Here is a 14,592-nt window from a genome sequence, read left to right as displayed (position 1 = left end):
GGTTGAGCAACGCCAGCCCGGCCTTTGCACTCAGCTCTCCTGGGATCCAGGCTGCTAGCTCCCTCTCGCTAGCTGCAGAGTGCTGGATGCACCCTCCCTGCAGGGCAAGGAAGGCTTGTCCACAGCTCAGCCCAGGAGGAGGACAGCCTTCACTCCCCTATTCTCCTCTTCTAGAAAAAACTATAAAACCAATCTCACCAACGGACAAGCTCTTTATGGCCTCTCCTCCTGTTCCACAGAGGCAACTGCTCCAAAACAAAACAAAAAACAAGAAAAACAAAGGCGATGGTTCCAGTCATGGCCTTCAGATGTAACCATGACCAGCGGTGCATCCAGAGCAAGATTTCGTGGGACTCGCTCCCTGCTGCCTGAGGCTTGGAAGGGGGCAAACAACCCCTGGGTGCCCCCACGGCGGGGCGAGAAACCAGATCCCACGTTGCTGTGGGTATGTGAGCTGAGTGTGCCCCCCACTGGCAACTGGCATCTCATGCCCTCCCAGGGACCCCGCTCTGATCCTGAGCCCTACTTTCACCCTCAGAGGCTGCTCTCCTGCCTTCACCTGCCTTTCAGTTCAGGGAGGCACAGGTTGCTGGGAGATCCATGGATTTTTGGGTTCAGCTGTGGGCTTGGCATCTGCCTACCTGCCCACCCTGTCCCTTGGATCTCTGACTGTGAACTTCCTCTGCTATGGAGCTTGAGCCTCTATACTTGCTTCTACACTTAACCCCATTCTGTGAAGGACTCCTGGCTCCTCTGCTGTCTTCCCCACACTGCCCCAGGGATTGGCTTCTCCTCTTCTTTGATGATTAGAGGCAGGCCCATGCCTGGCCTAACCTGAGCACCCTGCTGAGCCCTACTGGTTTTGTGGACGTCTCCTCTCATTCACTCCCATATGCCCTCAGTGGAGGACACTGGCTTGGGACATTAGCTCAGTTTTATGTGGCCCTTTGGGTACTCTCTAGAGGACAGTACTTTGGGCTATGCTCTTCAGAGTGGAACCCAGGAACCCTCTGAAAAAGAAGAGAAGGGCACGTGCTTCAGTAATAATCATCTCCACTGTCTCAACAGTTCAGACGCCCAGGGTCCAAGGCCAGGATGACACAGGGCAGCTGTGCCTGGAACACTGACCTCTGCTTCCTTCCCTCTTATTCTCTGCTTCTACTTTTGTACTTGCCCCCCTGCCCCTAATATCCAAAAGAAGGGTAGATTGACAGTGACTTCTTATTAGCTAGAAATGATGGAATCATATTTTTAAAGTGTTAAAGGAAAATAACAGACAACCTTGGTACCTTACTTGGAAAAACTATTGTTCAAAAGTGAGGGTAGGGCAGGCCACGGTGGCTCAGCAGGTAAGAGTGGTTGCCTGCCATGCCTGAGGACCCAGGTTCGATTCCCAGTGCCTGCCCATGTTAAAAAAAAAAAAAAAAAAAAAAAAAAAAGTGAGGGTAAAACAAAGATATTTTCAGGCCGAAAAAAAAGAAAAAAAGTATGGTGAGATCGAGTCCCGGCAGTAAACTGAGTAACCGGCAGCTGGAATCTGGGACGGCCCTGTGTGCAAACTGGTCACAGGGAGCCTCCGCCCTCTGGCCTGTCTTGAGCCCAGGCTGGCCTGGCTGGGTGAACGCTCACCTGTGGCGGTCAGGAGAAGGGGGCGGTCCTGGCCATTCAGAAACTCCATGGCGGTGACCCTTGTGTATCGAGGGTTGCCGTTGTGGAAATAATCCAGCTTCTCCCCCTTTTCCCAGTCCCAAAAACTTAGAGGAATAAGAAACAGATGAGAATTACATCCATTTTGTAAGCAATAGAAAGAGCCCCCCACCCCATCAAATGGGCACACTCTCTACTTCTCCAGGGCTGGGCTCATCCCAGGTCAGACCTGGCTTTCCCCCTGGGACACCATGGTTTTCCGCTACCGTGTCTTGCTTGCATATTCACTCCCGCCGAGGAAGTGACACGCGTGAAGCCCTAGTTCATGCCGTGCTGTTAGGATCTTAGTTTAGACAGCCCACAGGGCGAACTTCATCCTTGTCTACTGTGGAGGGGTGGCATTTACCTCAAAAACGGGGTGCGCCCATCACTGCCCTGGGGTGGCATGACTCTGGGGTCCCCTGGATATAACAGGGTGGCTAGAAGAGCACTGAGGGACTCAAGCAACATGAGGGCATGACGGGGATGCATCTCGGAATATCCTCGAGAGCCTGTCCATCTGAAATGGCACATGGGCTTCGGGCACAGCACCTCCCACCTAAGGCAGGTGAGGGGCCTCCCGCTACTTTGTGGAGAAGGGTGCTGGGAGAGACAAGCATGGATTCAGGCCACCTGGGGGTCAGGTGCTGTAAGCTGAGTGAGAGGCCGGCAAGCACAATATGTACCAGATGCTGTCTTTGTCAGCTACGGCTATACACGGGGTGAAAGGATGAAATTTGACCACTGAGGGGACACCAGGGTTCCTGTTCAGGAATATCTGGTCATCCAGTCTTGTAATACCTAAGAAAAGAAACACAGAGGATGCATTCAGTGGCTGATCTCAATTTGCAATACATAGTGATGACATATCTAAACCAAGGCTGACACTGAGACCTGTGGTTGAGGCTTGGAGGGGCTCAAGAAAATGGAAGGCCAGACCAATCAGAGCACACAGCAAGCTCAGGTCATGGAATGGACCATCTCTGGACACTCAAGGCCCCCAGCCCAGCAGTGTGCAGAGTGAGTGTCTACCCTCCAGGAGGCTGTGGGCTCCCTGCCAGAGGGTTCGTGCCTTTGCTCCTGGCACAAAGCTGGATGCAGCTTTATGTCTAGCCCATTAGTGCCTGTTAGCTGAGACAGCATCACTGACACTGTAGCGATATGCTGAGCAGTACATGTTTATCTGGGTAAAATTAAATGAAAAATGTAAGGAGACCTCAGAACATGGGTCTCTGAGTCGTATCACAGGCTCAGGCTTACACACCTCAATACAGCTAACGTAGGAGCCTCTCAAAGTCTAGAAAGTGGATAACTGCAAAACCCAATGATGGAAGGATATCAAATCACAAACTGAAGTGAACATAGATCTATTCACCTGGTCCCCAAGTACCAGAACATAAATGCCTTACGGCTTTGAAAGAGTTTGTTTCAGAAAGAACAATAAAGAAGTTAAAAATGTAAACAGATTTAAGGTAGGTTTAGATACATTTCCGGTTAATAATACAAGGTTTATTAAATGTGGGTGAAAAGTGATACTCTGTTGCAGTGATACAGAGGGGAGAGGAAAGCCATGCTTCCCTGACACTCTTGGCTCCAGACCACTGGTAGACCCAGGCTAGAACCTCTTCCTTACTGGGGGAACACAATTCCTAAGCAGTGGTCATACAAAGAAAAGCCTCCTGACCCTTACCAAGTGTATCTCCTCAGGCTTGAGCTTTCTTCTGGCCTGCTTGAAAACCTGGGGCATGTGGGAGCATCTTTCTTGTGGAAGGTGCTAGAGTCAGCATCCAAGCAGAAAGCAATTCACTTGCAGGCAGAAGATCAAAGATGCAAGTGACCTAGTAACCTAGCTATCAGTAACTGAAAGGGGCTTGACCATGGCAAAAACCTCTGGGCTCTGAGTCATTTGCCCCACTCTTTGTTGCATCAGGCACTAGCTGCTCAGGAGCCTACAGGACACGTGGGCCTCCCTCCACCCAGAATGCGGCACCAGGGTGCAGCATCTGCAGACAGGACATGCCCCAGTCAGTGAGCTGCTTCCTCACTGGTACTGTCAGTCCCTAGCTCTCCTCTTAGTTCACAACAGCAAGTGCTGAAAGTCACAGATAAGGAGTTAAAAACCACTTTCTGCTAAGGAGAAGGGTTAAACTAACAGAGAATAGGCTCCAAAGATGTTAATTCTGGAAGAAGTATGCGCTAGTTTGAAACTGTTACAAACCCCAGAAAAGTCATTTCTTTCAATCCTGACCCAATCTTGTGAGGCCAGGTTCCTTATTCAGGGTAGAACCCGTGATTAGATTGCTCCATAGAGACTGACCCACCCAACTGTGGGTGTGGTCTTTTGGTTAGATTACTTACATGGAGATGACAAACCCAATTGTCAGTGTGACCTTTTGATGAGAAGATGTGACTCCACCCACTCAATAGTCCTTTAAAGGGGAGACACTGTGAAGAAAGCTCAGCTGCTTCAGGGCTGACAGAGACTCGGACATCTGGAAATGCAGACACCCCAGGAGACGCCGGGAACTGAGAGAGCCAACAGAAGCTAGACAGGAGCCAGAGTTGACACAGACGCAGGCGTCTGGAGATGCAGCGGAAAATGCCGGAAGGACCATAGGCTCTGTGAGAGCCATTTGAAAACAGAAGCCAAAGGACAAGCAGATGCTAGTCATGAGCGCCTTCCTAGTAGACAGAGGTGCTCTGGACGCCACCAGCCTTTCCTAAGCCAAGCATTAGCAAGTTAAAACAAATGGCTTCATTCTTACATCTATGTTTTGAGTGTTGAGAGGCATCTTGACACTCAAATGGGATAAGTGATGGGTGTTTTATGGAGAATGCCCAAGGAGAAGGCATGATTGGGATCACTGATTGACAAAGGGAAATGCTTCAGAGTTTTAAGCTGGTTAATACATCTTATATATAAGCAAATACCAGTACGTGACATCGAGGAGAGAGCTGAGGGGTGTGCCAGGGAAATGAAGAAAACTGATGTTAGCCTTTCTAATTCCTGCCTCCTAGTGCCAAAGGTTACTGGGCTGGTTAACTTCGTTCCAAGACCATGAACAGATATCATCATTTACATCTTTCCCAGGACACAGCTGGCTCTCAAATAAAAAGAAAACTCTGGGTGCACGGGTGGTTCAGTGGTAGAATGTTCACCTTCCATGAGGGAGACCTGGGTTTGATTCCCAGATGATGTACCCCCAAAAAAGAAAATATCTATGCCAAGTCCAAATTCTGAGCATGGCAGTCCCTACAAAGAGGGCACGGCCTCACAAAGGCCCTGTTCCACTCAGGGTTAAGCCCACTTGCATTCTTTTATACATTTTGCAATCCCATTTGCTGTTTATAGCAGTTTGGTGTTTTTGACAAATCTTTTTTTTTTTTTCCACGAAAAACTGGAAAAGGGAACCCCCAAATTCGGTGTACATAAAGTTATCCTATTTTGTCTAGAGAAACCAGTTTTGTGTCTTAAATGCCCAGCTCTCATTTCACTCTTGCCCCCTCTGACAGAAACACCAGGCCAGGGTGCCCCTCTGCTGATGGGGCCTGGGTAGCTGCTGGCAGTTTCGCTGTGAGTCGTCCCAGCCCCCAAGCCTGTCTCGGAGAACAGGCACACGAGTTTGTCCTGGCTCCCTGCCAGGAGGACCAGGGTGCACCAGGATTTCAAACCTCCCAGGAAATTAGCCTCTTGACTATAATTCAGACTGTGTGTCCACAGAGCCAGGCATCCTGTTTGCTCCTCCAGAGGAAAGCCACAGAGCTGAGCATGTGCCCTAGCCACCCACATGGTGGCAGTGCCAGGTAAGCAGGCACTGAATTCTAAAACATGAGGGTGCTTTAAATCCAGGCTCCACAGAGGCACAAAGAGTTACAAACAGCCTGACAGTCTCCTGCAGAACAGTGACTCTACATGCTGATGAAAAGTGAACATGAGGCATTTGAAAGGGAGAGCTACGACTGCAAATGCGGCTGCCCATGAAAGTGATCTCTGTAAGAAAACAACTATTGTGGTGCTCAGGGTTGCAAGGGCGTGTGCTGGGCCACTGGCCTGCTTGCCAAGGGCAGACAAGTGCTCCCCAGCTGCATGGGCAAGCCTGGCCGGGGGGCAGGGGCCACTGAGGGTGACTGTCTATCTTATGTGCCCTCAATTTAAAAAGTAACACATAATTTGATTAAAATTTTATAGGACAGGGAAGTAAGATCCAAATGATACATCAACAGAAGAGGTTAAGAGCAGCTGTGTATCTTCTTTGGGAACTGGGCAGCTTGGGGTACACCCAAAGTGGGTTCGGTATTAAGAAAACTTTGGCTGTGAACGTGGTACTCTCAGTCCCCGATACCTCGGCCTATTGGGTACTCTCGGCCCCTGACACCTCTGCGTATTCACAACCGTGTGCCGCGGTGGGTCCCGGGGAAGACCGAGTCTTCATTGCTAACCCAGGCTCTCTTGGGGTGGAGGGTGCAGAGGGGAGTGCAGGGAGGGAACAGAGAGGGGGGAGAGAGACAGAGACAGACACAGAGAGAGAGAGAGTGACACATAGAGGGAGAAGGGGAGAGAGGGATGGGACTCTCCCTTGGTGCCCTGGGCGGGGAGCTGGCCCTGGCCTCACTACCATTCTGGCCACACCACCGTTCCGGCCACATGACTCAGGCTGCCCCTGCTGCCCTGCCTCAGTGCCTGCAGGAATGTGGCAGCAAGAGCAATCCGCCCTGTGGCCCAGTCCTGGGAGGGGGGACCCTCGTGGGCATGCATGGTGTGCCTTCTGCTGCTCACTGTCGTTTCCAATCCTGGGTGACACCCAGAAGGACAAGGGTAGCATCTGTCAGCAAATTTGGTAAGCGGTTTGGTAAAGTGTGATGAGGAGCAGTGTGGTGTGACAGAGTTGATGTGCACCCTGGGACACCGTGGAGCTGTGGAGCAAAGGCAGGGCTGGCGAAGCACCGACATCTGCCTGGGGGACTTCCTTCCAGGGGTCTGTGGGTGGCTCCCCACCCCCCAGAAACATAAAAATGCAGAAGTTACTCTTGCCCGAGAGGCCGCCAGTCAGCTGGGAGCTTGGGCTGATGATAATGGCTGAGGGCGTGAGACGGCTGGCCCTGATCCTAGGGTAGTAGGTGGGCTTCCTTGGGCTGCCACAGCCCCCAGCATGTGGGACAGCTCCAACTCAAGGTGTGAGGCCCTGTGGCGCTTACCCCTCTGGATGACCTGCTGGGCCTGCCTTCGGACGCGGGTGTTCCGCAGAAACCGCCATTCCCGCTCCTTGCGGATCTGACTCTCTAGATCGTGCTCTTCCGGGATCTTCAACAATAAGAAACACCAGGTTAAGTACAGCAATTAAAAACAACCACCTTTCCAGACAGAAAAGATTTGGAAAATTGAGGGTGTCCTGCCTGCCTACCACATCAAATGCACCATGGACAGGTGGAGAACACAGCTCCTGGGGCTTGGCAGCCACAAGCCTGGTGCCTGGCAAAGCAGGCATGGAGCTCTCGGCTGCTGGTCCGGCCTCCACTCTATTGAGATGTGCGCCAAATGCCCTCCACCTGCTGGGGCCCCTTCCTCCCGCGCCTGTGACTCTGCACTGCGTGACAGTCTGCCTCCCACACAGAGCCACGGAACAGCCCAAGAGGGCCGGGCGTTGTCCTGCGAGTCAGAACCAAACTCCGGGAAGCTGGAGTTTCTGCCTGCATTGTGACAAGGAGCAACAAGGCGTGCTGCTTTCCAAGCAGAGAAGACACTCTGGGAGAGGTGAGGGCCCAGGATAAGGACGGTGTTTTCTGTAGGAGGGGACCTAATAGCATCGAGCTGCGGCAGAGACATTGCCCGCAGAGAGCTGGGCAGAGGCAGACGCTAAATCTGTTACTGCAAAAGCGTGAAATACAGAATCATAATGGGGCCTGCGAGACTTCCCCCCTTACTTTTCCTCTAATGCTAAAGGAAATGTATAAAGAATAAAATAAGGGAGGTGCGCCACTGCGGAAAACCACCTGAGACACCATGTGGCTCAGGCAGGCGGTGGGGGCTCTCGGGAGAGCGGCCCCTGCCCAGTTTCATCCAACACTGGGAGAGGATGGGGGCCCCGGACTGTTGTGTGGCTGGAAGATGCAGGGAGGTGCAGCCCAGCCCCTGGTCAGGTGCATTCCAGCTCCGACAGCTTTGGTGCTCTTCCCTGGTTACAGCCCCAACCCTAGGGAGGCTGCATACATCTCTGCTTGAAATGCAACGTGTCCAGCAGGCCAGCCTTCCTCTCTGCTTCCCGGTCTGTATGTGGGCAGGGCCGGGAATGAGGGCTAAGAGGGGCAGGCACCCACTTGGCAGCCCATCAGGATGAAGTCCCATTTATTCAAAGGATCATCTCTGACTCGTGTAATAAAGGTATACTATTCAATCATATGTATCATCAGATACATCTGGCTGACTCTCTGTGCTTGCCAGAAAATTAACGGGCTCTGCAAAGTCCCCAAATACTGAAGAAATAAGTAAACAAAAGAAACTCCACTTTTTTCGGCCAGCAGTCAAAGGAGAGGCACATGAAAGCCCGAACCAAACCGCCTTGTGGTCGACCGTGGTAACATACAGAAGAGAGCACCCAGATCGGGACTGAAAACCTTGATCTCTTTCGAGAAAGCAAAAGTCACAGAACATGTAACATGGCCAGGTGTAGGTGTGCCCAAGAAGAGGGATCATTTCTACAGGCTGAGAATTTGATAAAGAATTATCTAAAGAATTAGATAGAATTTAGAATTTATCTTTTAGGTGGTTGCTATATGAAACATTTGCAGAACATTTCTTTGTCTCTCTACTTAAATGCTTTTTGTTATGTCTGATTACAAAATGAGAATAACCAAACCCTTAAACTTCACCTCTGATGCCTGCTCTCAAAGGTTGCTTGTTGGTTTCCGTTTTCTAGCATTTCGTTGCTGTGTTCTACTCCCTTTCTTTAAAAAAAATCACAAAAATGCATCCAGTAAAACAGCAAAAAACAACAAAAACCAAAGACAACATTCAAACCCAGAAACAATAAGAAAAGGTGCCAAATAGCTATTTCGAACATTTGCAGGATTAGAAACAATTCCCTGATGGCAAATGGGTAGACTGTGGTATTTTAACTACGTCTTTGCTTGCATGATTGTCCAGAGTTTATGAGAAAGGAAAGGACAGATGACCAATAATGCAGAACAATGATAATAAACTTTAAACACAGATGAAAAGACTCAGCATGTGCAGGACTACGCTCTGGTGCCCGCGGGAGGGAGGTATGGACAAGGTCCTATGGGTTTCTCTGAGTAGAGGGTGCGATGGGGGTCTGCAGTGCTCGCCCCAGCTCTGCCTGCAGTCAAGCTCTGCTGTACCCTGCTGTGGGCAGCCTGGGGCGGGAGAGGCCTGCAGTTTACAGCCAAAGACAAACGCTGACAGTGGCCACTGGAAGGGAGGAGGAGAACATGTGGCCGGCATGCCAGAAGTCCAGGCATGAGAGAACTTGGGGGCCTCAGGTGACTATCACCTGGCACCCGTTATGGACAGAACAACGGGGCTGCCCCTGGGTCCAGGCGCCTGCCTCACCACCAAGGGGTGGGAGGGAGCCATGGTGGAGCCCGCAGCCTTCTCCCGCAGGCTTGCAGAACTGTGGCGGTCTGGTGGACACACGCAGAACCGTGAAGAACAAAGGGCAGAGGCAGGCTCTCCCCTCCCCGGCAGCAGCTCTTCACTGCCCACCCTGTTTTCTTGGCCATGCAGCCCATCTCTCTGCAGGGTAAACGGGCCCAGAGTCCGCGCTGCTGAGCCTCTTCTCCGTAGGACTCGCAGCGGGAGATGCGGTCACAGCACAGTGCCAGGCCAGCCCCTTCTGGCTCAGGTGGACAGAAAGCCCTACAGAGTCACCAAGGAGCTCCCGCCTCACCTCCTCAACCCCTGGGCATAGGATGTTCAGAAGACGTGGGGGAGGGGGGAGCAGTATGGGACATGTCACAGAGAAGATCCTGACCTGTTGGAGAATCGAGGGTGCTGTATTTTCCCTACCTCTGGATTTAAAGAGGTTCAGGTACGTGGTGGGAGAAAACCCAAAATGGGTTGGTGACTGAAAAAGACTTGCACTAAGGCCAAGGGGCAAGGAAGCCACCGGAAAGGTCTGTTAGTAATGGGGCTCAATTTTCAAACACTGAGGCCCCTCAATTTCTGCCTACCAAACAAAGCAAATACTGATTTCCTGAGGTGAGAACAAATTCATCTGTTTGCTTTTAACCTTGATACTTTTAATCAGTTGTTTCCATTGTTTGACAACCAACTACAATCCCCCACGCAGTCAATAAAGCCCACACTCCACAATGGAGAGGCAGGAAGCGCTTCCGGGGCTCATCAGGCTGTGCCCTAGGATACACCAGCCGCTGAGCCATGGTGGGTGGGGGGGGGGAGCCTGCACACTGAGGCCAGAGACACTGCGTGCATTTGGCCCTGAGTGTGGGGCACGCAACCACCTGGCGGCAGCACTGGCCCCTCTAGCCTCAGGGTGACTGGGGTGGGTTATGCAGTGAACCTCCCCCTTTCTTGGTAGGTTCCGGGAGTTCTGACAAATCACTGGCATGAAGTGCCCACCATCAAGACAGATCAGCTCCATCACCCACCAGATCGGTCCTGTGCCCCTCTATGTTCAGAGCCTCCCCTCAGCCTTAGCCAGGTCAAGGTCAACCATGGACCCTTTTCTGTTTTGTAGTTTTGCCTTTTCCTGAGCTCTATGAATGTGCCATGTAGTATAGGGCTTCTTTCACTTGGCGAATCTACTTGAGATTTGATCCATGTCGTCACACGTGATACTGTGTGCCCCAGGTTCTTCTTTCTTCTAGAGTATTCTACTGCTGGGCTCTATCAATTTATCTGTTCACCAGGAGAAGGCTTTTTGGGTTGTTTCTGGTTTGGGTGATTATGAATATAGCCAATGTAAAGAGTCATGTACAGGCTTTTGAGTGAACACATGTTTTCATTTCTCTTGGGTGAATAGCTAGGAGTAATATTGTTAGATTGTATGGTGTGTGTCTAACTTTCAAGAAACAGTCAAACTTTCCCAAAATATTTGCAATATTCTGCATTGGTATCAACAATGGACAAGAGTTTGTTGGCTCTGCATCCTTTGCTGGCACTTGCTATTAGTCACCAGAGTTGTGGCGGTCTCTCATGGTGCTAACTTGTTCTTCCCTTGACCAAATTCCTTATTGCTGAGTATCTTTTCATTTGCTTATTTGCCATCTGTATATCTTCTTTGGTGAAGTATCTATGCTTTTGCCCATTTCCTTGAGTTGCTTGTTTTTTTCTTATGGAATTTTGAGAGTTCTTTATATACTCCAGATACAAGTTCTTTATCAGATATATAAATGTTGGGCTGGGTGTACTTCATTCATGGTACATGACAAGGTAGGGCTCTTGGCCCCTTCCATTCTTCAGGGGGTCTTGGATAGAAGCGGTGTAGGATGGGTGATTCTCAGTATTGGGGGGTAGAGGTGGGTAAAGGGCTTCCTAGTAGCTAGCTGCCTTCCTCTCTCTCCCTCTCTTGCTATTGTTGGGGCTGGTGGTCCAGGGGCTCTTACTCCTTGGAGGCTGTGGAGACCAGAAGGTTCACCACCCTGTTGCTAGAGCCAAATTCACTGTCATAAGAGGAAATGAGCTTGATGAAGGTGTCATTGAGGACAATACCAGCCCATCAAAAGTTGGAAAGAGGGTGTCATTGTGAAGGTCACAAGAGACAACCTTGACCTCAGTGTAGCCCAGGATGCCCTTTAGGGAGTCTTCTGGCCCCAACATCACTACCTTCTTGATGTCATCATACTTGGTTGCTTTTTTTAGTTTGCAGGTCATGTTCATGATGGACACACTGAGGGAGGGGACGCAAAGGCCATGCCAGTGGGCTTCCCATTCAGCTTCAAGATGATCTTACCCACGGCCTTGGCAGTGCTGGTAGATACAGGTTTGATGTCTTTGGCAGCCTCATGGCCATTCACGCCACATTTTCCAGGAGGGGTCATCCATGGTCTTCTGGGTGGCAGCGATGGCATGGACGGTGGTCATGAATTCCTCCACGATCCAAAACTGTCATGGATGACCTTGGCTAGGGGGGGCCAGACAGTTGGTGGTGCAGGAACCATGGCTGATGATCTTGAGGGACTTGTCATATTTCTCATGGTTCACGCCCATAACAAACATGGGGGCATAGGCCGAAGAGGGAGAGATGACGACTTTCTCTGCCCCATCCTTCAAGTGAGCCCCAGTCTTCTCCATGGTTGTGAAAACACCAGTGGATGCTTGGAGTGGAGAATATTTCACTCCATTTTCGAAAAAGAATTACAGCACCAGCATCGCCCCACTGGATGTGGGTAGGATCCTTCTCCTGGAAGACAGTAATGGGATCCCATTGATATACCAGTTTCCTGTTCTCAGCCTTTATGGTGCCTTTGAACTTGCCATGGGTGGAATCACACTGGAACATGTAGGCTATGTAGTTGAGGTCAATGATGGGGTCATTGATGGCAACAACCTGCACTTTGCCAGAGTTTACAGCAGCCTTGGTGACCTGGAACCCAATATGACCAAATCAGTTTATTCCTTCCTTCATCATATTGTCTCAGGGATGCAGCTGGCACTGCATGAAAAGATGTGGTTCTCTGTCTCTCCCCTATGAAGTGGGGAGGAACACAGAGCCTCAGATAGTTGTTCCAGAATTTTCCCCCCAGTCTCTGGCTTGTCTTATTTTCTTAACAGAGTATTTTGAAAAGAAGTTTTCATTTTGATGAAGTCCAATTTATAATTTTTTGCGTGTATGGCTTGTTAATAGATAGCACCTTCATGTTAAAACACTGAATGAAGTTGCAAAAAAAAAAAAAATAGACAGCACCTTCTTTATTAGTAAAGAGGCTGTTATTTACCCAAGGTTAGAAAAATGTTATATTTTCTTCTAGAAGTTTTATAGTTTTAGGTTTCACATTCAGGTTTATGATCAACTTTGAGTTAATTGTTGCATACAAGGTAGCAGGAATGGGTGAGGTTTACTTCTGTGTGTGTATGTGTGTGTATAAATGCATGCTCAATTGTTTCAGCACAACTGTTGAAAACTGCGCTATGCTTTCTCCACTGAATCCAATCACCTTTGTACCTTCTTTGTTCAAAATCAACTGACCATATATGTGTGTCTATTTCTAGACTCTCTTTTCTGTTCATTCATCTGTGTTTACCTTCCACCAATTCCACACTGTCTTTAATGCTCTAAGTTGATAGCAAGTCTTCGAAATTTACTCATCAGGTAGAATGAGTCTTCCAACTTCGTTCTTCTATTCCAAAATGTTTTGGCTATTTTAGTTCCTTTGTTCTTTTTTCACATAAATTTTAGAAGCTTGTTTATTTCTACAAGAAATCCTATGGGAATTTTTATTGGGGTTGCATTGAATCTAAATATCAATGTAGGGAGAAGTGACATTTTAACATCATTGAGTCTTATGATCCATGAGCATGGTAAATCTCCACTGATTTAGGTCTCTTCTGATTTCTTTCTTTATTTAGGTGGCTTGCAGCACACAGATCTTGCACATATGTATTTTTTACATTTATACATAAATATACATACAATTGACTAATGTATAATGACCTTGTATCCTCCAAACATTCTATACTCATTTGTAAGTTTCAGTTGCGTTTTGCAGATTTTTTAAAATCTTATATGTGCACAGTAATGTTACCTGTGAGTGCATGCAATTATATTTATTGTCTGAGTGAACAGTCTAGAACCTCTGATTATGTTGAATAAAAAGGATGAGAAAAGACATCCTTGCCTGGCTTCTAATTTTAGAGCAAAAGCATTCAGTCTTTTACCACTAAGTGTAATGTTAATAGTGGATTCTTGTAAGGTGCCCTTTATAATGGTAAGGAATTTCCCTTCTATTCCTAGTTTGATGAGCGTTTTATCATGAACTGCTATTAAGTCTCGTCAAATGTCAAATTTTTTTTCTGCAACTATGGAGACAATTATATGGTTTTACTTCTACGGTTTTCTTTCTCTAAAGAAGAAAACTCTCTGGTTAACATTTTTGAATTGTTGAACTCTTTTCTACACTGAAACAATATACACTTCTAGAATGTCACGTTGAATCAACGTTGAACTCTTGGGATGGAACCCGCTTGTCACAGTATATTATCTTTTTTTTTTTTTCTTTTTTATAAACTGCTGCATTTGATTTGCTAATTTTATTTTAAGGATTCTGTGTCCAGGAGGAATACTGGTTTGTAGTTTTCTTGTTCTTATAATATCTTTGTTTCATTTTGGTATCAGAGTAATGCTGCCTTCATATAAGATGTTGGGAAGTGTTCATTCTTCTTTTATTTTCTGTTAGAAATTGTGTAGAACTGGTATTATTTCTTCCCTTAAATGTCTGGTAGAATTTGCCAGTGAAGCTATCTGGGAGGTTTCTTTGTTGGTAGGTTGTAAACTACAAATTCATTTCCTTTAATAGACATAGGACTATTTGGGTTATTTCTTCTTAAGTGAGTTTTGGTAGTTGGTGACTTTCAAGGAGTTTGTCTATTTCATCTAAATTGCTGAGATTATGGATGTAATGATGGTCTCCCTCTCATTTCTGTTACTGGCAATCTGTGTCCTCTCTCTTAATTCTTCATCAGAGATTAGAGGAGTATTAAATTATTGATTTTTGGAAAAATCAGCTTTTGGTTTAAATTTTTCCTGTCTTCAGTTTTATTGATTTCCTACTTCTTATTTCCTTACTTCTGCTTTCATTAGGTTTAATTTGCCCCCTTCCTTTTTTTTTTTAAATTTTTTTTACTAATCAAAAAAAAGAAAAGAAATTAACACAACATTTAGAAATCATTCCATTCTACACATGCACTCAGTAATTCTTAGTATCATCACA

The 14,592-nt window shown here is 47.9% G+C and overlaps 1 protein-coding gene across 5 annotated transcripts in view; it reads right to left on the bottom strand.

Annotated features, from left to right (window-relative positions):
* The window catches only part of RPTOR (regulatory associated protein of MTOR complex 1), a 516,265-nt gene that overhangs the window by 25,919 nt on the left and 475,754 nt on the right, over window positions 1–14,592 (bottom strand). For all 5 annotated transcript variants that reach the window (XM_077166178.1, XM_077166180.1, XM_077166179.1 and 2 more), the window contains 3 exons: window positions 6,883–6,988; window positions 2,373–2,487; window positions 1,630–1,754 (listed from right to left, as the gene is read on the bottom strand). In XM_077166178.1, coding sequence (XP_077022293.1) covers window positions 1,630–1,754; window positions 2,373–2,487; window positions 6,883–6,988 — 346 coding nt within the window. The remainder of the gene's footprint in view (window positions 1–1,629; window positions 1,755–2,372; window positions 2,488–6,882; window positions 6,989–14,592) is intronic.

The sequence above is a fragment of the Tamandua tetradactyla genome, chromosome 6 (genome assembly GCF_023851605.1).
Source record: "Tamandua tetradactyla isolate mTamTet1 chromosome 6, mTamTet1.pri, whole genome shotgun sequence".
Taxonomy (NCBI): Eukaryota; Metazoa; Chordata; class Mammalia; order Pilosa; family Myrmecophagidae; genus Tamandua; species Tamandua tetradactyla.
This window is presented reverse-complemented; position numbering and strand designations above follow the sequence as displayed.